Here is a 21,408-nt window from a genome sequence, read left to right as displayed (position 1 = left end):
GTTAACATGGGCAGGTCATGGTCTGGGGTTTGAACACGGGGCATGCAGGGTTCATGTTGATGGTGTTGAACATGGGCAGGTTCATGTCTGATGGTTTGAACATGCGGGCAGGGTTCATGGTCTGATGGTTTGAACATGTGGCAGGTTCATGGTCTGATGGTTTGAACATGGGGCAGTCATGGTTGATGGTTTGAACATGGGGCAGGTTCATGGTCTGATGGTTTGAACACGGGGCAGGTTCATGGTTTGAACACGGGGCAGGTTCATGGTCCTGATGTGTGTGAACACGCGGGGCAGTTCATGGTCTGATGGTTTGAACACGGGGCAGGTTCATGGTCTATGGTTTGACACGGGGCAGGTTCATGGTCTGATGGTTTGAACACGGGGCAGGTTCATGGTTTGATGGTTTGAACACGGGGCAGGTTCATGGTCTGATGGTTTGAACACGGGGCAGGTTCATGGTCTGATGGTTTGAACACGGGGCGGTTCATGGTCTGATTGGTTGAACACGGCAGGGTTCTGGTTTGATGGTTTTGAACCACGGGCAGGGTCATGGTTGATGGTTTGAACACGGGGAGGTTCATGTTTGATGTTTGAACATGGGCAGGTTCATGTCTGATGGTTTGAACACGGGCAGCGTTCCATGGTTTGATGTGTTGAACACGGGGCAGGTTCATGTTTGATGGTTTTTGAACACGGGGCAGGTTCAGGTCTGATGGTTTGAACACGGGCAGTTTCATGGTTTGAACATGGGGCAGGTTCATGTTGGATGGTTTGAACATTGGCAGGTTCATGGTCTGATGGTTTAACACGGGGCAAGGTTAATGGTTTGCATGGTTGAACACGGGGCAGGTTCATGGTCTGATGGTTTGAACACGGGGCAGGTCATCGTCCTATGGTCTGATGGTTTTGAACACGGGCAGGTTCATTGGTCTGATGGTTTGAAACGGGCAGCTTCATGTTTGATGGTTTGAACACGGGCAGGTTCATGGTCTGATGGTTTGACACGGGGCAGGTTCATGGGTTTGATGGTTTGAACATGGGGCAGGTTTCATGGTCTGATGGTTTGAACACGGGGCAGGTTCATGGTTTGATGGTTTGAACACGGGCAGGTTCATGGGTTGATGGTTCTGAAACACGGCACGGTTCATGGTTTGATGGTTTGAACATGGGCAGGTTCATGGTCTGATGGTTGAACACGGGGCAGGTTCATGGTTTATGTTTGACATGGCGGCGTTCATGGTTTAAACATGTTGATTTCTGTGGCAGAAACACATTAAGCCAACATATTACCATACTCTACTCACCAGAGCAGAGGCTACCTGTTTGGCCATGGTAAATAGTACGTCCTCTGTGATCTCACATGGAGGGTCCCCGCCCACACCATCCTGACATAACACACAAAAGCGAATCAATTTATACCCAAAAATCACAAAACAGCTCCTAATTTTACTATAAATAATGGGCTTGTAGGGACAATGCGCTTATGTATTTTCCACAGTGGCTTCCTGCGCTTATGTATTTTCCACGGTTTTCTGCGCTTATGTATTTTCCACAGTGGCTTCCTGTGCTTATGTATTTTCCACAGTGGCTTCCTGTGCTTATGTATTTTCCACAGTGTCTTCCTGTGCTTATGTATTTTCCACAGTGGCTTCCTGCGCTTATGTATTTTCCACGGTGGCTTCCTCTGCGTATGTATTTTCCTTCTCTGCATTGATTTGGTCAGCTGAATGCCATGGTAGGTTTCCTGTATGTCAGGAAACCTACCTGTATGTCAGGTGCAGTACACTGACATACAGGAAACCTACCATGGTACATAATACACAGGTATTATGTACCATGGTAGGTTTCCTGCATGTCAGTGTACTGCACCTGTCCTGTGTATTATGTACCATGGTAGGTTTCCTGTATGTCCATGTACTGCACCTGTCCTGTGTATTATGTACCATGGTAGGTTTCCTGTATGTCAGTGTACTGCACCTGTCCTGTGTATTACTGTATGTACCATATTAGGTTTCCTGTATGTCAGTATACTGCACCTGTCCTGTGTATTCTGTACAGAAGAGGGAAAGGAAACAAGAGGACAAAGTCACTGTGGACTTTAGAGACTAATTGAATGAAAGGGAATAATTGACAAATGTTGAGATATGATACTGTCCCAGAGCTTTAACCTCTGACCATTGACCTCACGTTATCCCCTGTCATCCAATCAGGAGTTCCTCCACAGCCGAGACCTTCTTCATGGCAACGTCCGTGCTCACAGCGTATTGGTCAGCCGGGAGCTGACGGCCAAGCTGTGGGGACTGGGCGGGGTCTACACCAGGAATACCCAGGGAGCAACTCAGACTGAAGTTCCTGGCATGAAGAAATGGCAGGCCCCCGAGCTATTGGCTAGGAGGCCTGCCAATCATAGCAGTGACGTGTGAGTTACTCTACTTAGTCTATGCTGACATTTCAATCAATTTTCAAGATATGCAAAATACACTGATACATGTTTGTCTTTCTCTCACTAGCTGGTCATTTGGCATCTTGTTGTTTGAAATGGCGACCTTGGGTGAGTTACATGAAATCTATTCTTCTGACTTTGAGTGCCCTTTTTGGCCAATAATACACATAACAACCACTCTTATTCATTCTGATATAATCTCTTTCTCTGAGCTACAATCTCTAATTTGTGTCATTAACCTTTTCTTCTCTCCCCTCTTTCTCTCTTTCTCCCTCTCTCAGGTGATGCTCCGTTTTCAGATATCTCCGTCAACGAGCTTCTACAGTTTCACCAGAGAGGGAAAACACTGAGAAAGCCAGCCAACTGCTCCAACTCACTGTAACTATCCATTATACAGCACTATTATTACTGTGTTATTGCCAGGAGAGGGAGCTTCTTTAGACTGAGATCAAAGAGATAGATAGAGGACTCTAGTTCCTAAAAGCCTGTTTTAGTATGGGCAGCACCATTGAGGAATTTCACCATTTTGAAGTAGTCAACTGGGTGGGACTTCCTATGGGTTAAGGAAGGGTCACATAATTCCATCCAGGTGATCAGGAGGGATCGGCCAATGAAATATACTTATGAGCAGGGTAAGGCGGTACGGCGTCCTGGCAAAATAAATAGTTGGGGTACACCGTACCGGTAAAACACGAATGAGCATATCGCAATAATTAAAACAAAATGTAAGAAAAATGTAGGCTCTTCCACCTCTTTTTATCATTACCGAATGTCAGAGGCATGAAAAATGAGCGAACTGACTTGAAAACGGGTGGTATAGCCAAAATGTGATGTGGTTCGACGAGAACACAAGAATTTGGCACGGCAAAGATGAGTGTCCGACACCGAGATGAGAACAGACAGCAGTGGACGCATAAGTTCTTGCCTTATGTCATTACACTTTGTGGTGTTTTGTGTAACAGATTCACGTGCATAGATAGCCTAGTAAAGGAGCCCTTTGAAGTGATTGTTTGACAATCAGAGGAAAACATCATGACTGGTTGTGTTTATGCCACAATAAAAGGTAATACATTGTAAAAGTTAATTGACAAATTTTTACGACTAGGCCCACAGAGATCCTATTAAATGAATAGGGATTCTATATGTAAGTAATGATTAAGCACATTAAATGATTTATGCACGTGCTTATAGGAGGTCCCGTACCAGGAAGAAATTAATTCTACTTTCACCTGTGCTTGTGAGCAAACATTCCATAACTGCAGGTGGCAGTAAATCCCAAACCTTGGCTTTATACCTGTTCAAACAACACGCTCCAGGTGGCAGTATGCACCCTTTCAGTTTGTTTACCAACTCATAGAAGTAGTAGAAGAAGAAAATGGACGAGTTCATGCCCATGCTCTCACAGACGCCATAATGGGACAGACAGATACAATGTCCTCTATCCTCTGTCTTTATGACTGAGATATACCTCTATTCCCCCTTAACCACGCCCACCCTTCTCACAGGTACTCCATCATAAAGGCCTGCTGCCAATGGAAGGAGCAGGATCGCGCCACATTGGCTGAGGTCGACCGCAAGCTCCAGTCAGGAGAGAAGAGTGCCAACGACAAAGTCCTCAAGGTGCCTGAGCCAATCAACATCGAGCAGTACCTGCAAGAGGCTGGATATGGAGAGTCCAACAGCTACACTGTTTTCTGAGTGGCGGCTGTGCCGGCCAACGAAATGCACTATGCTGAGGGACGACGGTGGATGTTTGCCTCCATTCATTCCAGAATATTAATTTCCTTCTGCCCTTATTCATGTCTTTGTACCATAGACTTAAGATAGGTATAGTTGAACAGACACAATCGTTGAGTCAACCTCAGTTTGTAGTTGATTGTGTACACCAGTAGAGGCTGCTGAGGGGAGGACGGGTCATAATAATGGCCAGAATGGAGGTAATGGAATGGTATCAATTTCATGTGTTGGATACCATTCCATTCACTCAATTCCAGCCCTTCCACTCCATTCTAACCATTATTATGAGCCGTCCTCTCCTCAGCAGGGTCCACTGATGTACACTACTGTTCAAAAGTTTGGGGTCACGAAGAAACGTCCTTGTTTTCCATGAAAACATAAATAAAATGAGTTGCAAAATGAATAGGAATTATAGTCAAGACGTTGACAAGGTTATAAATAATACTACTTTTTTAATGATTTTAAAATGTATTTATGAAGCCCTTCTTACATCAGCTTATGTCACAAAGTGCTGTACAGAAATCCAGCCTAAAACCCCAAACAGCAAGCAATGCAGGTGTAGAAGCATGGTGGCTAGGAAAAACTCCCCAGAAAGGCCAGAACCTAGGAAGAAACCTAGAGAGGAACCTCTGGCTGTGCCGGGTGGAGATTATAACAGAACATGGCCAAGATGTTCAAATGTTCATAAATGACCAGCAGGGTCAAATAATAATAATCACAGTGGTTGTAGAGGGTGCAACAGGTCAGCACATCAGGAGTAGATGTCAGTTGGCTTTTCATAGCCGATCATTGAGAGTATCTCTACCGCTCCTGCTGCCTCTAGAGAGTTGAAAACAGCAGGTCTGGGACAGGTAGCACGTCCGGTGAACAGGTCAGGGTTCCATAGCCGCAGGCAGAACAGTTGAAACTGGAGCAGCAGCATGACCAGGTGGACTGGGGACAGCAAGGAGTCATCAGGCCAGGTAGTTGTGTCCTTCAAACTTTGCTTTCGTCAAAGAATCCTTCATTTGCAGCAATTACAGCCTTGCAGACCTTTGGCATTCTAGTTGTCAATTTGTTGAGGCAATCTGAAGAGATTTTACCCCATGTTCCCTGAAGCACCTCCCACAACTTGGATTGGCTTGATGGGCACTTCTTATGTACCATACGGTCAAGCTGCTCCCACAACAGCTCAATGCGATCCGGTGACTATGCTGGCCACTCCATTATAGACAGAATACCAGCTGACTGCTTCATCCCTAAATAGTTATTGCATAGTTTGGAGGGTCTTTGGGTCATTGTCCTGTTGTAGGAGGAAATTGGCTCCAATTAACCGCCGTCCACAGGGTATGGCATGGCGTTGCAAAATGGAGTGATAGTCTTCCTTCTTCAAGATCCCTTTTACCCTGTACAAATTTCCCACTGTACCACCACCAAAGCACCCCCAGACCATCACATTGCATCCACCATTCTTGACAGATGGCATCAAGCACTCCTCCAGCATCTTTACATTTTTTCTGCATCTCACGAATGTTCTTCTTTGTGATCCGAACACCTCAAACTTAGATTCGGCTGTCACTTTTTTCCATTCTTCCTCTGTCCAGTGTTCTTTTGCACATCTTAAACTTTTATTGGCCAGTCTGAGATATGGCTTTTTCTTTGCAACTCTGCCTAGAAGGCCAGCATCCCGGATTCTCCTCTTCACTGTTGACGTTGAGACTGGTGTTTTGCGGGTACTATTTAATGAAGCTGCCAGTTGAGGACTTGTGGTGCGTTTGTTTCTCAAACTAGACACTCTAATGTACTTGTCCTCTTGCTCAGTTGTGCACCGGGGCCTCCCACTCTTCTTTCTATTCTGGTTAGAGCCAGTTTGTGCTGTTCTGTGAAGGGACTAGTACACAGCATTGTACGAGATCTTCAGTTTCTTGGCAATTTCTCGCATGGAATAGCCTTCATTTCTCAGAACAAGAATAGACTGACGAGTTTCAGAAGAAAGTTATTTTTTTCTGGCCATTTTGAGCTTATAATCGAACCCACAAATGCTGATGCTCCAGATACTCAACTAGTCTAAAGAAGGCCAGTTGTATTGCTTCTTTAATCAGAACAACAGTTTTCAGCTGTGCTAACATAATTGCAAAAGGGTTTTCTAATGATCAATTAGCCTTTTAAAATGATAAACTTGGATTAGCTAACACAACGTGCCATTGGAACACAGGAGGGATGGTTGCTGATAATGGGCCTCTGTATGCCTATATAGATATTCCACTAGAAATCATCCGTTTCTAGCTGCAATAGTCATTTACAATATTAACAATGTCTACACTGTATTTCTGATCAATTTGATGTTATTTTAATGGACAAAAAAAAGAAGCTTTTCTTTAAAAAACAAGGACATTTCTAAGTGACCCCACACTTTTGAACGGTAGTGTATATACTGTATATCAGGGATGGGCAACTCCAGTCCTCAGGGGCCTGATTGGTGCCACACTTGTGTCCTCGCCCCAGCTAACGTACCTGACTCCAATAATCAACTAATCATGATCTTCAGTTTAGAATGCATTTAGTTGAATCACCTGTGTTTGCTAGGGATGGGGAAAAGTGTGACACCACTCCGGCTCCCGAGGACTGGAGTTGCCCATCCCTGCTGTTTATTAAGGTTTACAAATCTTGTCTTCAAAATGATTGTGTAATARGAGTAATAATATATGACTAGAAATCATTATTTTTGTTGTGATTTGAGGGACTGAAAGAACAYATGGGTGGAGACACCAGGCTTCATAAGAGATTTATAAGGTGTTTATAAGTTGTTTTGTTACACTTCATTTATCATTTTAAGTCCAAAAAATGTATGTAGCAACTAATGATTCTAGMTTTAAATACGTCTGTCTCATAAGTAGGGCCAGAGTTGAATTCTCCTGACCACGTAAGGTGAACAGGAAAAACTCAGGACCCTGGTTGCGCCTCCAGTTTGTTCTGGTCAGGTCATGTGATCATGAAACCTCCCGGAAGAGGAAGCGAAATCTGTCACTCCTTTTTTCTGGTTCATAAACAGTCAATGAAATTAAGAAGACCAGACCCAGCTGCTAATGCCATGGTGCCACCCCTTATTAAGCAGACCGGAACTGTGAAAATGTTTGTTCTATGGTAAATGGCCTGAGTGGGACATTTGGTACAAGCTATATGGAAGGTCAGAGTTCAGTGGTTGATGTTCTACTGTAAATAACAAACTGAACTCACATTATTTGCACACTCTCCACAATGTGAATCAATGTAGAAGTTTACCAATGTCAATTAAAACCGTTCACACTGATGCTTTTTCTCATCTGAATTGGTCAGGAGTACTCTGTGCCAGTGGCTCCCAAATGTTTTTGTCTTTTGAATTCTCTTGTAATTTTTTTCTACTTCTACTTAATGCTTTTCTACAAGCCAGGTGTTACAGGAGTTTGGCCTTGAATGATTGTATCATTGCGCAGTGAGAACCCTACAAGTCATTAAAATGCCACTATAGAGTCAGGGCTAGTTACACTGAACAGAAACAGTTCATATGAGGAAATCAGTCAATTTAAATAAATTCATTAGGCCCTAATTTATGGATGTCAATTGACGGGGAATACAGATATGCATTTATTGGTTACAAATACCTTTTAAAAAATGGGCCTCACAGTGGGCCTCAGGATCTTATTGCTGTATTTTTGTGCATTCAAATTGCCAATCGATAAAATGCAATTGTGTTCTTTGTCCATAGTTTATGCCTGCTCATACCATAACCCCACCGCAACCATGGAACAGTCTGTTCACAATGTTGACATTAGCAAACTGCTCACCCACACAATGCCATTACACATGGACTATGGCTGTGAGGCCGGTTGGACGTACTGCCAAATTCTCTAAAGCGACATTGGAGGCTGTTTATGGCAAAGCAATTAACATATTATTTGCTAACAGCTCTGGTGGACATTCCTGCAGTCAGCATGCCAATTGCATACTCCCTTCAAAACTTGATATGTCTGTAGCATTTTGTTGTGTGACAAAACTGCACCTTTTGGAGTTGCCAGCACAAGGCAAACCTGTGTAACGATCATGCTGTTTAATCAGTTTCTTGATATGCCACACCTGTCAAAACAGCCCTCCAGGACCAGAGTCGAATAGCCCTGAGAGTCTGTAGCAGCCATATACAAACAACACTCTGAGCATAGTTCCAGTAACAGGTGTTTATTGGTAGTACTGCATACACAGAGTATCTCCCCTCTCAGGACAAATACCCATATTCAGGTAGTTCAGTCAGTTACTAATACTCACTACATCCCCTCCATGAAAAATTTCCTTCCACACCAAAATAATAACTTTGATTGTAGTACAAAAGATCAAAGCTATAAAAGAGTCATATCTGGTGAAATAAAAAAACGATTTGTTAAAGCTCTTTAATGTCCTTTCATACACTTGATTAGAGCCTGGCATCTACATTAACATTACAAATCCACTTTGTAAAAAGAAAAGTGAAATGGANTTAAAGCTCTTTAATGTCCTTTCATACACTTGATTAGAGCCTGGCATCTACATTAACATTACAAATCCACTTTGTAAAAAGAAAAGTGAAATGGACCATTTTCAATAATAACACTATGGTTATAGCACCGTTGAAATGTAGAAAAAGGCAACTTGAACTGTCCTAGCTAGCTAGCCACGGTTACTGTAGGTGACCACGTTTGTAGTGTCACATGAGTATGTATATGTTTCTACTGACAGACACACAAATACATGAACTCACCCATGCTTTGTCAGTTTACCTCACAAACATGAACTCTAAAGACAGACTATCAGATGCTCATGCTCACCTCTCACTCATAACTAACAGATTTTTTGCACATTCAATGTCCAGGAAAGTCAAAGCATATTCTAATTATTTCCCCTCTTACCTATATTTAACCCCCTTCTCTTCATCTAGTCTCTAAAATGATTGATGTTTATGATAAAAATCAACCCCCATTTTCCCCTCCCTTTCAGTCTTGGTCTCAGGTTTGAATGTCACTAATACAAGTCTTTAGTGTGGGTCCCAGTTTGAAGTTCATTGGAACCCCTCTTCCTCCTCCCTCCCTCCTTCCCCCGTCAGTCTCGTAGGCTGTTGATGAAGGCACAGATCTTAAGGGCGGGTCCTAGTTTGATGTTCATGGTGGAGATGAGGTGTTCTTCTCTGAGTAGCAGCAGGGCCTGTCCRTCAATCTCCTGGGACAGGAACTGGGCAGCCAGCTCCTCACAACCTGGGAGGGGAGGAGAGAGAGTGAATACGCTATGAAAAGGGACTGCTCACTAGCAATGAACATCAACCTAAAATACACTTTGGCATGGGTTATGGGCAAACCAGAACTCTTGGTTTCTTTGATCTAATTCAGGGTTACCTAAACTGCGTCCTGGGGCCCCCCTGGATGCACATTTAGGTTTTTGCCCAAGCACTACGAAGCTGATTCAAATAAGCAACTCATCACCAAGCTTTAATTATTTGAATCAGCTGTGTAGTGCTAGGGAAAAACCCAAAACGTGCCCCCAGGACCGAGTTTGGAAAACCCTGTTCTAATTGACCAGTTGGCCATGGGTTCCATTTTTACAGATTCCCCTATGAAGACTCTTTATGCATTGTTTACTTCATTGACTGTTAATGAATGAGTACTGACCTTGTAGTGAAGAGATGAACCTGCAGACCTCCTCCACACCCCAATGGGCGGGGCTCCCAGACAGGAAGTTGGCCTCGTCCAATGGGAGGCTGCCTTGAGCSGAGTCGTCCAAATGGGGATCGCAGTGGGCGGGCCTAGGGCAGGAGAGGGAGGAGCTAGGGGAGAGTGATGGGGAATCTTCTTCCTCCTCCTCCTCCTCTCCGTCACAGCTGGACACATCCTCCGAGCGACTGGACTCAGAACGACACTACAGCCAATCATAGAGAGAAGAGCATCATACATGTAGGCCTGCAGTTTAAATATGGTACTGGAACTGACCCTGTATGTATGTATGTATGTATGTATGTATATTATACATACACACTGAACAAAAATATAAACACAACATGCAACAATTTCATTGATTTTACTGAGTTACAGTTCATATGAGGAAATCAGTCAACTGAAATAACTTCATTAGGCCCTAATCTATGGATTTCCCTACTGGGAGTACAGATATGCATCTTTTGGTCACAGATAGCAAAAAAAAAAAAAAAGAGGGTCTCGATCTCATCACTGTATTTTTGTGAATTCAAATTGCCATCGATAAATTGCAATTGTGTTTATTGTCCGTAGCTTATACCTTCCCATACCATAACTCCACCGCCACCATGGGGCACTCTGTTCACAACGTTGACATCAGCCAACCGCTCGCCCATTTAACACCATGTGGACTGCGGTTGTGAGGCCGGTTGGACATACTGTCAAATTCTCTAAAACAACGTTGGAGGCGGTTTATGGTAGAAAAATGTATATTAAATTCTCTGGCAACAGTTCTGGTGGATATTTCTGCAATCAGCATGCCAATTGCACACTCCCTCAAAACATGTGACATCTATTATGTTGTGTGACAAAACTGCACATTTTAGATTGGCTTTTTATTATCCCAAGCACAAGGTGCACCTGTGTAATGATCATGCTGTTTAATCAGCTTCTTGATATGCCACACCTGTCAGCTGGATGGATTATCTTGGCAAAGGAGACATGCTCGCTAACAGGGATGTAAACAAATGTGTGCACAAAATTTGAGAGAAATAAGCTTTTTGAGGGTATGGACATTTTCTGGGATCTTTTATTTCAGCTCATGAAACATGGGACCAACACTTTACATGTTGCGTTTATATTTTTGTTCAGTATAGTATGCTTACTTACTTTATCATGTTCTTCTTATTTTTCTATCTGGTGTGTTTCAGTTCTACCTTGTTATTTTTGGTATTACATTGTTATTGATTACTGCAGTGTTGGGGTTAGAGATGGTGAGAAACTAATTTCACTGTACTTGTGTATGTGATATTCAAACTTGAAACAGGAGGAGAGTAAACAACAACATTTCTATTGCATTGACTCTTTCATGGATCAGAAACATCCCCTTTACCTCCTTGACAGGCAAATGTCTGCCGGCTATTTTAGCGCAGGCGATCTCCGAGCTACTCCTGCGAGGACCCCTGCGTCTGACGATGCTGTCTGGGGGAACGGGAGGACCAGGCGGCCGTGCAGAAGCTCGCCCCCTACTGACCTGGAAGTGGTGACTGCAGCTCACATTRTATCTKGAGGAGAGTGGACAAAGCAGGTAATAACAAGGAGTCAATASTGTTGGCTGCACCCAGGACAAAAATGTGATGTCAACAGTGCTGACTTTAAAGTGTAGATCTGTTCTGGTCAGAGAGGTGTGTGATATAGTGAGAAGACAGGTGAGGTGGCTAGGGTACCTCTTAGCACAGGTCTTGGAGCAGAACCTCTTGGAGCCCCTGAACTGGCTAGCTGGAGCCAAGCTCTCACAGTACTCACACTTCAACACTGGTGAGGAGAGAGTCAGACTGTTAGTACAGAGATGACTAGGGGTCAGAGGAGGCTGGTGGGAGGAGCTATAGGAGGACGGGCTCATTGTAATGGCTGGAATGGAATAAATGGAAAGTTGTCAAACACATTACAATGATTCCGTTCTCTTATAGCTCCTCCCACCAGCCTCCTATGCTAGGGATGACAACTACTGTACAGAATCAAGCTATAGTACTGCAACATCTCCCAGACAACTGGATCAGAGGCAGAATCAAGCTATAGTACTGCAACATCTCCCAGACAACTGGATCAGAGGCAGAATCAAGCTATAGTAATGCAACCATCTCACAGACAACTGGATCAGAGGCAGAATCAAGCTATAGTACTGCAACACTCTCCAGACAACTGGATCAGAGGCAGAATCAAGCTATAGTAATGCAACATCTCCCAGACAACTGATCCGAAGGCAGAATCAAGCTATAGTAATGCAACATCTCACAGACAACTGGATCAGAGGCAGAATCAAGCTATAGTACTGCAACATCTCCCAGGCAACTGGATTAGAGGCAGAATCAAATCAAAATAAAGGCTGGTGCATCAGTCAGCTGGTATGGAGTGTATTCTTTAAGGAAGGTAGAAGATATACCACCCACTAACCTGCAGGGCCTCCATTGTCAGCCTGTTGAACACCCATGGCTAGAGGCTCCTTCACTGGCCCAGTCACCTGTCAATCAATGTCAAGTTTGGGTGTTAGAGAAGGATATGTTCTGGCCCTAAAGCAAAGTTCTGTGCAAACAAAACCACATCTCCTCTCCTGATCCATGGTAAGCAGGTAGCTAGGTGCTAGCCAGGTATGTGAACTCACAGGGAAAGGCTCAGCTCCCTCCTGGATGACAAAACCCTCTATGAGGTGGGTGAGGACCTGAGGTTTGACCACCGCCTGGGGCAGAGGGGCTCTGTCTCCCTGACCCCCCACCCCCCGAGACAGGGGCAGAGGCAGAGACAGGGTGGGGGGAGAGGAGAAGGCTGGCACCACTTTAGGAGCTGGAGAAAAGGAGAGAGAGGAAGTGAGGGAACCAGGGTAGAAAAGAGTGTGGGTGAAATGTCAGAGTTTTTACACTATTCATTCAAAAACAAACATGAATCTAAGTTTTACAACTTAACCTTAAATCCTTGTATCAAGCAATCGCCAAACTTAGATAGGATTCAACTAAACAAGAACATACATTATGTCTTCAGACATCTTACCTGAGTCCAACGTGGGGGCAGGAGATAGAGGAGGGGCAGAATCTCTCATTGGTGGACAGCAAAGTTGGGAAAGTTCGACTGCCATCTCATTGGTTGCATCAGTTTCCGACTTCCTCTTCAATGAGCCAATTGCAGGCTTTGCCTGATGCAACAGGAAGAGACAAGTTTTGATTAACACACACACCTGTCTCTTATACACATCTAGATGTGTATAAGAGACAGGGGGTAACCGTGGTTACCGCCCGGGCCTGACAAAGGCCTGAGGGGGAGAGGAGGAGCTGGGAGAGAGGGAGCGTGAGAGAGGGGGAGGAGGAGGCGGGAACTGAGGTGGCAGCGGTTGGGGCCATATTCAGCTGGTTTCCAGTCTTGACATTTATACTGGGGAGAGCAGTGGGATGAGTGTAGCTAGTCAGTTTGTTGGCCATTTGTTGCTGTTGCTGCTGGGGTTGTATCTGCTGCTGGGTGTTCTGAGAGAACTGCTGCTGTTGCTGCTGAGGATGCTGTTGTTGTTGTTGACTAAAAGAATAGTTGGCTGATAGAGGGAGAGAGAGAGAGTTTAAAGCATGTTTAAAGTTGGAATGAGAGACAGACAGTTGTTTGCATCTTAGTGGCACACAAATTGATAAAGAATTGTGTCTGCATATTGGAGGCAAAGATAAGTCCTTTCACCTGCGTCTCTCCTGTCTGGAAATTCAGTCTTCACTGCGGCCACTCTGGGAGTGGAGATGCAGTGTAGAGCCAGGTTCTGCACCTGAGAGAGTAAGTAGAGGGAGAGAGAAAATAAGGCAAACAATTAGAAACAATATTATCCGTGAAAAATCGTAATTGCAGACAAATGTTGACTGAAAAGAAATTGCTTCTCATAACAGGAAGTGGTTAATACCTGGTCATTGTCGGATTGGGCATTGGAGGCGGGATGGACTTCCTGTTGCTGCTGTTGTTGCTGAGGCTGTTGCTGTGCAACTGTTGCTACAGCAGCCGTTGCTGTGCCACCAGGCATGAAGATGAGCTGGGAGGCTGCGAGGGGTGCCCTGAGGGAGCGGTTGACCTGTGGGCTCATAGGTCAGAGGTTATTGAATATAAAGATGCTCCTTCTCAATTGACAAAAAAAGTATTCCCCTTGTTCAACTCACTCTCAGGTACATCTGGCCCTGTCCAGCTGAGTTCCCACCCAGCAGCACTGATTGGCTGAGAGCTGATGATGTCACTGATGTGGCAGGGCCGAGGGGGCGGGTATTGGTCATGGTCCCTCCCCCAGAGGCAGTGCTCAGATTGACCTGTGACAAGAGGGAAAATGTTGACGCTGCCATATGTGAGGAATCTCAAAGAAAGCTAAGAAACTGCAATTAAGGATAACAACGCTTGCCATATTTTATTTGAAATATTGACTGTGAAACTTACAGTGGTGGTTGCTTGGGACACACTGTGGTTGGGAGAGTTGGACTGGCGACTAGCAGCGAGTGTGGCCTGAAAGAGAAACACAAAATGAAAGAGGTCAAGAGAAAGTAAAAACTTTGAACGTTATGACAGTGCAGTGCATTCCTCTGCTTAGTGTTGTGTTATTACCTGTTATGTAAGGGATAACTAACGACGGGTGATGCGTTCTATGGAAAATAATGAATGACGTGGAAGGTGTGTTCCACGATGCGCTAGCGAAGTGGAAGTGACGTTCCACGGGGTTGCATTATTTCCCAGAGAACGCAAAATCCTGAGTTGATTATCCCTTTTATACCATGGCTATAATTTAACACATTTACTGCTAGACATGTGTTCATTTGCCGGTAGAAATGTGTTCAACATCCACTGAAGTAGCTAGCAAGTTTACTAGATAGCTACAGTTGTCTTAGTAAACAAACAAACTTGCTAGTTCAGCTAACCAAAACACCATACCTAGCTTGCTACTATGAACATCGAATTTAACAATACCAATGCTTTCAATTCAACTTTTGCTTTCAAAAGCAGCTCAAACAGAACATGCAAGAACGAACTACAGCCATTGAATTCTACCGTGTGTTATAGGGAAATAATGCATGCTCTAGAATGCCATTCAAGCCAATCAGAAACAAGTATTCAACAATGCCATGGTATAAATCAAATCTAATTTTATTTGTCACATACACATGGTTAGCAGATGTTAATGCGAGTGTAGCGAAATGCTTGTGCTTCTAGTTCCGACAATGCAGTAATAACCAACGAGTAACCTAACCTATCAATTTCACAACAACTACCTTATACACACAAAGTGTAAAGGAATGAAGAATATGTACATAAAAATATATGAATGAGTGATGGTAGAGAACGGCATAGGCAAGATGCAGTAGATGGTATCGAGTACAGTATATTCATATGAGATGAGTAATGTAGGGTATGTAAACATATAAAAGTGGCATTGTTTAAAGTGGCTAGTGATACATGTATTACCTCAAGATGGCAAGATGCAGTAGATGATATAGAGTACAGTATAAACATATGAAATGAGTAATGTAGGGTATGTAAACATTATATGAAGTGGCATTGTTTAAAGTGGCTAGTGATACATTTTTCCATTGTTAAAGTGGCTGGAGTTGAGTCAGTATGTTGGCAGCAGCCACTCAATGTTAGTGGTGGCTGTATAATAGTGTTATTAACTGTTGTGCTACCGGTTATTGTGTTATTACCTGTTCTATTACCTTTCATTGTGTTATTAGCTGTTGTGTTACATGTTATTATTGTGTTATTACCTGTTCTGTTACGTTATTATTGTGTTACCTGTTCTGTAACCTTTCATTGTGTTACTAACTGTTGTGCTACCTGTTATTGTGTTATTAGCTGTTGTGTTACATGTTATTATTGTGTTATTACCTGTTCTGTTACGTTATTATTGTGTTATTACCTGTTCTGTGACCTTTCATTGTGTTACTGTTGTGCTACCTGTTATTGTGTTATTACCTGTTGTGTTACATGTTATTATTGTGTTATTATCTGTTCTATTACGTTATTGTGTTATTACCTGTTCTATTACCTTTCATTTTGTTATTAACTGTTGTGCTACCTGTTATTGTGTTATTACCTGTGTTACATGTTATTATTGTGTTATTACCTGTCCTGTGACCTTTCATTGTGTTATTAGCTGTTGTGTTACCTGTTAGTGTGTTATTGCCTGTTCTGTGACCTTTCATTGTGTTATTAGCTGTTGTGCTACCCGTTATTATAGTGTTATTATTACCTGTTGCACGGCAGCCAGGTTGTGAAGCTGCTGGGCACTGTTGATTTGCTGCTGCAGCATGAGCTGCTGGAAGTACTGGGCTGCGTTCGGCTGTCTCTGCAGCGCCTGAAGGGCCTAGAGAGTACAAATCACCACCATCATCCTCAACATCATATTCATTAAGATTAACATCACTTCATTGTTCAAATACACACAAGGTCCAAGGGAAATTTGACTTCCGCTTTTAACCCAACCACTACGAAAGACAGGTATTTTTTGGAGAGGTGCGGGGGGCTGCGACACTGGGCGCCCGTGAGCTGTTGTGGGGGCTTAAGTGCCTTGCTCCAGGGCACAACTGCAGGCAATGGCATCTAGGATTTGTTACCAGCAACCCAGTATGCACATGGTCTTCTTGACTGGCCATTCCTAGGCAAGGCTAGTCGTTCACCATTGTTTACCTTTATTTAACTAGGCAAGTCATTTAAGAACACATTCTTATTTTCAATGACGGCCTAGGAACAGTGGGTTAACTGCCTTGTTCAGGGGCAGAACGACAGATTTGTACCTTGTCAGCTCGAGGATTTGAACTTGCAACCTTTCGGTTACTAGCCCAACGCTCTAACCACTAGGCTACCCTGCCGCCCCACATTCAGTGCAGACAGTCACCCTATTATCAAAGATAATGATTCACGCAGCAGGCTTTTTAAAATAAATTCACCTGCACAGCTTGCCTCTCATACAGAGACATGTGGGCTATCTGGGGAGGGCGGGTGTTCCCAGCAGACGAAGCATTCCCATTGGTAGAGCCCGTGTTCTGGTCATCACCTGTATCCATGCTCTCTGCACAAAACACAAATGTCAATCAAATCATGCACTAATTTCTTACAGTACTGTCAAATCATTATTTTTTTCTTTCTTATATGAAAATATATACCATAACAATTGCAAAGTAATTGTATTACCTAGAAATCTATATTCACAGTATCACACATTTGACCTCAATAGACCCCTACCTAGTTATCACGTTCTAATCTAGTCTATAAATTAACTGGCCATAACTGCTAAAGCTATATATTGCTGTATGTTTTTGCAGTTGCTATTCTTAGCTAGCGAATGCAATGGGTGAAATTGTCATTAGCGGTAGGAGGCCGGCTGGCTGTCAACAACATGATCGATGACCGAGAGGGATGCAGCCAGAAGGGAACAAGGACTGACAAGAAGTGTGCTCTTCCAAACGTTTAAAACGTTAAAATAGACATTCAAAATTAAGGACAGCCAATTGTGTTTTGATATTAGCTAGCTATATAATTTACTTTCAATGACTGGCAATGTTGAATTCGAACAAAAACTAGGCGAGATCATTGCAGCAACAGTGCATATGGCTAACGTTAGCATTGCTAGCTATTAAGCTAGAGCTAGATAATAAGTTAACCGCAAGACTTTGTGAAATCTTTCTCTTACCTCAATCTCCTGGACCTTTATTTGTATTTTTTTAATATGAAATCCAGCTTTTATCCGTAAACGTTTTAACGCATTTGCTTTGGAAGGAATCTTTGGTGATGTTTTTCAGATTATTGTGTGAAGCAAACAACGATGAGGCAGATGAGAAAAATCCCGCCCCTTCTCTTTCTTTACCGTTCCTTTCCGGCGCCAAAAATTACGTCATTGAGATGCATCAGAGACAGAACAGTAGGCCAATCCAATTATTGCAAGAACTGCGAGCTCTTTAAATTTTAGGTGTCCAAATACCTTAGAAAATGTGGTAGTAATCTTGCTAAGACCAGAAGAGCTGAGGAGGAAAAAGTGATCATTAAGATAACGTCCCTTACTCAGAGGTCCCCAGCAGGCCTCTCGGGGAGGAGAAGATGGAACTGATTGAGTTACAAAATTAACTGGATAATATATATAGATTAAAAGCAGAAGGAGCCTTTATTAGATCTAGGAAAAAATGGATTGAGGAGAGAGAACAGAATTCATCCTATTTCTTTAGACTTGAGAAATTTCACTCTACAAATAACACTATCCATAAGTTAAACATTGATGGTGTTATTACAGATGATGGTGTTATTACAGATGACCCAAAATTAATCGCTACATGTAGCAATTTTTACAGAAAATTGTATAGCTCTAGTACTGTCAGGAATCCACAGATATGTTTTTGACTCACTGAATAATGTTCACGCTATCAGTGATATATAATCTAAACAGTGTGATGAACCCATCAAAGTTTAAGAGATTATAGAGTCTGTCAAACATCTAAAGAACAATAAATCACCAGGTGTTGATGGAATTACATCAGAACTTTACAAATTATTTTCTGAACAAGTAGCTCCCTTCCTATTTGAAGTCTTTTTAGAGAGTATTAAAAACAATGTTCTCCCTCCTACAATGAGTCAGGGGTTAATAACACAGATACCTAAGCCTAAAAAAGAAGTGCTGCTCATCGATAAATGGCGTCCAATTTGTCTGCTTAATAATAACTATAAGATATTAGGCTTACCACTTGCAAAAAGAATTAAAGAAGTCCTGGATGCAATCATTGATGAAACACAGTCTGGCTTTATGAGGAACAGACATATTTCTAACAATGTCAGACTAGTATTAGACATACTTGATTACTCAGACCTAATAACCGAGGATAGCTTCATATTATTTTTAGATTTTTATAAAGCATTTGACATAGTAGAGCATCAGTTCCTCTTCCACTCCCTTGAGAGACTTGGTTTTGGGGATTTTTTCTGTAAGGCTATTAAGACACTCTATACAAATGGTAACAGCTCTATCAAATTGAAATATGGCACCTCACCTAGATTTGAGTTAAAGAGAGGAATTAGGCAAGGTTGTCCTATCTCTCCATTACTGTTTTTATTGATCACCCAACTTCTTACAAATTCTTTAAATAATAGTCCTGTACAAGGTATTTCCATAGCTGGTAAAGAAATTATTATAAGCCAGCTGGCTGACGATACTACACTTTTTCTGAAAGACGCTAACCAAATTCACATATCGATCAATGTGATACAATCCTTTTCTAAAGCATCTGGTCTATATCTTAACATTAATAAATGTGAACTCATGGCTGTCAAAGATTGTGTGACACCTTCATATTATCGTTTTCCAGTAAAAGAACTTACATACTGTATTTAGGTATAACCATTACAAAGGATCAGATGTCTAGAGGCTAACTAAATTTTAACCCTCTTATTAAAAAACCCCAGAAGAAGCTAAATCAATGGCTACAGAGGGACTTATCTTTAAAAGGAAGAGTCCTAATAACCAAGGCTGAAGGTATCTCTAGACTAACATATGGCGCTCTATCTTTATATCTTGACAGTAAAATAAGCAAGGAGATAGATGCTTTTCAACTTTCTGTGGAGAAACCGTACCCATTACATTAGGAAAACTGTTGTAATGAACACTTATGAGAATGGTGGGCTGAATTTTCTGGACTTTACTACCTTAAATAATACTTTTTTAAGATCAATTGGATAAAACAATTCCTAAGAAGACCCACTTCTATGTGGAATTTTATTTCTCATCATGTCTTCTCTACTGTTGGTGGCCTTAACTTCATGTTGGTTTGCATTTATAATATTGACAAAGTTCCAGTGAAAATCTCTGCTTTTCATCAGCAGGTTTTCTTGTCATGGTCCTTCATTTATAAGCATAATTTTTCTCCACACAGATATTATATATGGAAAAATCGGGATATATTGTATAAAAATAGTTATTTGTTTTTAGAATATTGGTTCCGAAATAATATCCTATTGGTGAGCCAACTGGTAAATGCAGAGGGTCTTTTACTCAGTTATAAGGGATTCTTATCACTTTACAAGGTCCCTGTAACACCTAAAGATTTTCCAATTGTTTTAGATGCCATTCCCTCAGGTGTTGCTTTATTATTCAGGAACGTGTCAAGACCTGACCCTCAGAACCTACCTTCCATTGACCCTGTTGACTCATCAGTAGGAAAGATTTGTTTCTTTTTTGGTCCATTCAACAACAGAACGATACGAACCTTGTTTCAGCAGGATGTTGTATCTATACCTTCTGTCATGCCTTATTGGAATGGATTTATTGATAATATCTGTTGGAAAAAAGTTTGGATGTTGCCACACACATACCTAATTGTTAACAAAATGAAGGAAGTTTCCTTTAAAATTATTCATAAATATTATCCTGCCAACCACTATATGAAGAAGTTTGAGGAAAACATCAACTCAAATTGTTCCTTTTGTAATGACCACCCATAAACAGTGTTGCATCTTTTTTGGCATTGTATACAGTGGGGCAAAAAAGTATTTAGTCAGCCACCAATTGTGCAAGTTCTCCAACTTAAAAAGATGAGAGAGGCCTGTAATTTTCATCATATGTACACTTCAACTATGACAGACAAAATGAGAAAGAAAATCCAGAAAATCACATTGTAGGATTTTTAATGAATTTATTTGCAAATTATGGTGGAAAATAAGTATTTGGTCACCTACAAACAAGCAAGATTTCTGGCTCTCACAGACCTGTAACTTCTTCTTTAAGAGGCTCCTCTGTCCTCCACTCGTTACCTGTATTAATGGCACCTGTTTGAACTTGTTATCAGTATAAAAGACACCTGTCCACAACCTCAAACAGTCACACTCCAAACTCCACTATGGCCAAGACCAAAGAGCTGTCAAAGGACACCAGAAACAAAATTGTAGACCTGCACCAGGCTGGGAAGACTGAATCTGCAATAGGTAAGCAGCTTGGTTTGAAGAAATCAACTGTGGGAGCAATTATTAGGAAATGGAAGACATACAAGACCACTGATAATCTCCCTCGATCTGGGGCGCCACACAAGATCTCACCCCGTGGGGTCAAAATGATCACAAGAATGGTGAGCAAAAATCCCAGAACCACACGGGGGGACCTAGTGAATGACCTGCAGAGAGCTGGGACCAAAGTAACAAAGCCTACCATCAGCAAGGGCATTGAAGATGAAACGTGGCTGGGTCTTTCAGCATGACAATGATCCCAAACACACCGCCCGGGCAACGAAGGAGTGGCTTCGTAAGAAGCATTTCAAGGTCCTGGAGTGGCCTAGCCAGTCTCCAGATCTCAACCCCATAGAAAATCTTTGGAGGGAGTTGAAAGTCCGTGTTGCCCAGCAACAGCCCCAAAACATCACTGCTCTAGAGGAGATCTGCATGGAGGAATGGGCCAAAATACCAGCAACAGTGTGTGAAAACCTTGTGAAGACTTACAGAAAACGTTTGACCTCTGTCATTGCCAACAAAGGGTATATAAAAAAGTATTGAGAAACTTTTGTTATTGACCAAATACTTATTTTC

The 21,408-nt window shown here is 42.4% G+C and overlaps 2 protein-coding genes and 1 long non-coding RNA gene across 4 annotated transcripts in view; 2 read left to right on the top strand and 1 right to left on the bottom strand.

The window, feature by feature from the left end:
* Positions 1 to 4,805, top strand: part of styk1b (serine/threonine/tyrosine kinase 1b) — a 14,496-nt gene extending 9,691 nt beyond the window's left edge. Inside the window, 4 exon segments of the mRNA XM_070443894.1 lie at positions 2,124 to 2,422; positions 2,514 to 2,554; positions 2,728 to 2,824; positions 3,952 to 4,805. Of these exon segments, the coding sequence (XP_070299995.1) occupies positions 2,124 to 2,422; positions 2,514 to 2,554; positions 2,728 to 2,824; positions 3,952 to 4,144 (630 nt within the window). The 3' untranslated portion in view covers positions 4,145 to 4,805.
* On the top strand, positions 181 to 1,106 carry LOC139027873 (uncharacterized). 2 transcript variants are annotated; one of them, XR_011480010.1, is made up of 3 exons: positions 181 to 237; positions 359 to 485; positions 1,049 to 1,106. It is a non-coding gene; the product is annotated as an uncharacterized lncRNA (long non-coding RNA). The 2 variants fall into 2 exon arrangements; XR_011480009.1 differs by lacking the exon at positions 181 to 237 and adding an exon at positions 297 to 328.
* A 3,862-nt stretch (positions 4,806 to 8,667) lies between the features above and the next one.
* On the bottom strand, positions 8,668 to 17,714 carry LOC111964590 (polyhomeotic-like protein 1). Its single transcript, XM_023988436.2, has 15 exons — positions 17,543 to 17,714; positions 16,800 to 16,921; positions 16,103 to 16,216; positions 14,299 to 14,364; positions 14,031 to 14,174; positions 13,781 to 13,945; positions 13,567 to 13,648; positions 13,128 to 13,429; positions 12,898 to 13,081; positions 12,515 to 12,693; positions 12,307 to 12,373; positions 11,580 to 11,667; positions 11,246 to 11,417; positions 9,832 to 10,078; positions 8,668 to 9,420 (listed from the first exon to the last, which is right to left on the bottom strand). Exons 2-15 carry the CDS (start codon positions 16,914 to 16,916, stop codon positions 9,269 to 9,271), a joined length of 2,079 nt encoding a protein of 692 aa, XP_023844204.1. The 5' UTR covers positions 16,917 to 16,921; positions 17,543 to 17,714; the 3' UTR covers positions 8,668 to 9,268.
* Positions 17,715 to 21,408: the final 3,694 nt, after the last annotated feature.

Source organism: Salvelinus sp. IW2-2015, linkage group LG6.1, assembly GCF_002910315.2.
Source record: "Salvelinus sp. IW2-2015 linkage group LG6.1, ASM291031v2, whole genome shotgun sequence".
Lineage (NCBI taxonomy): Eukaryota > Metazoa > Chordata > Actinopteri > Salmoniformes > Salmonidae > Salvelinus > Salvelinus sp. IW2-2015.
Note: the sequence above shows the minus strand (reverse complement) of the source record. Positions and strands in the feature narration are given on the sequence as shown.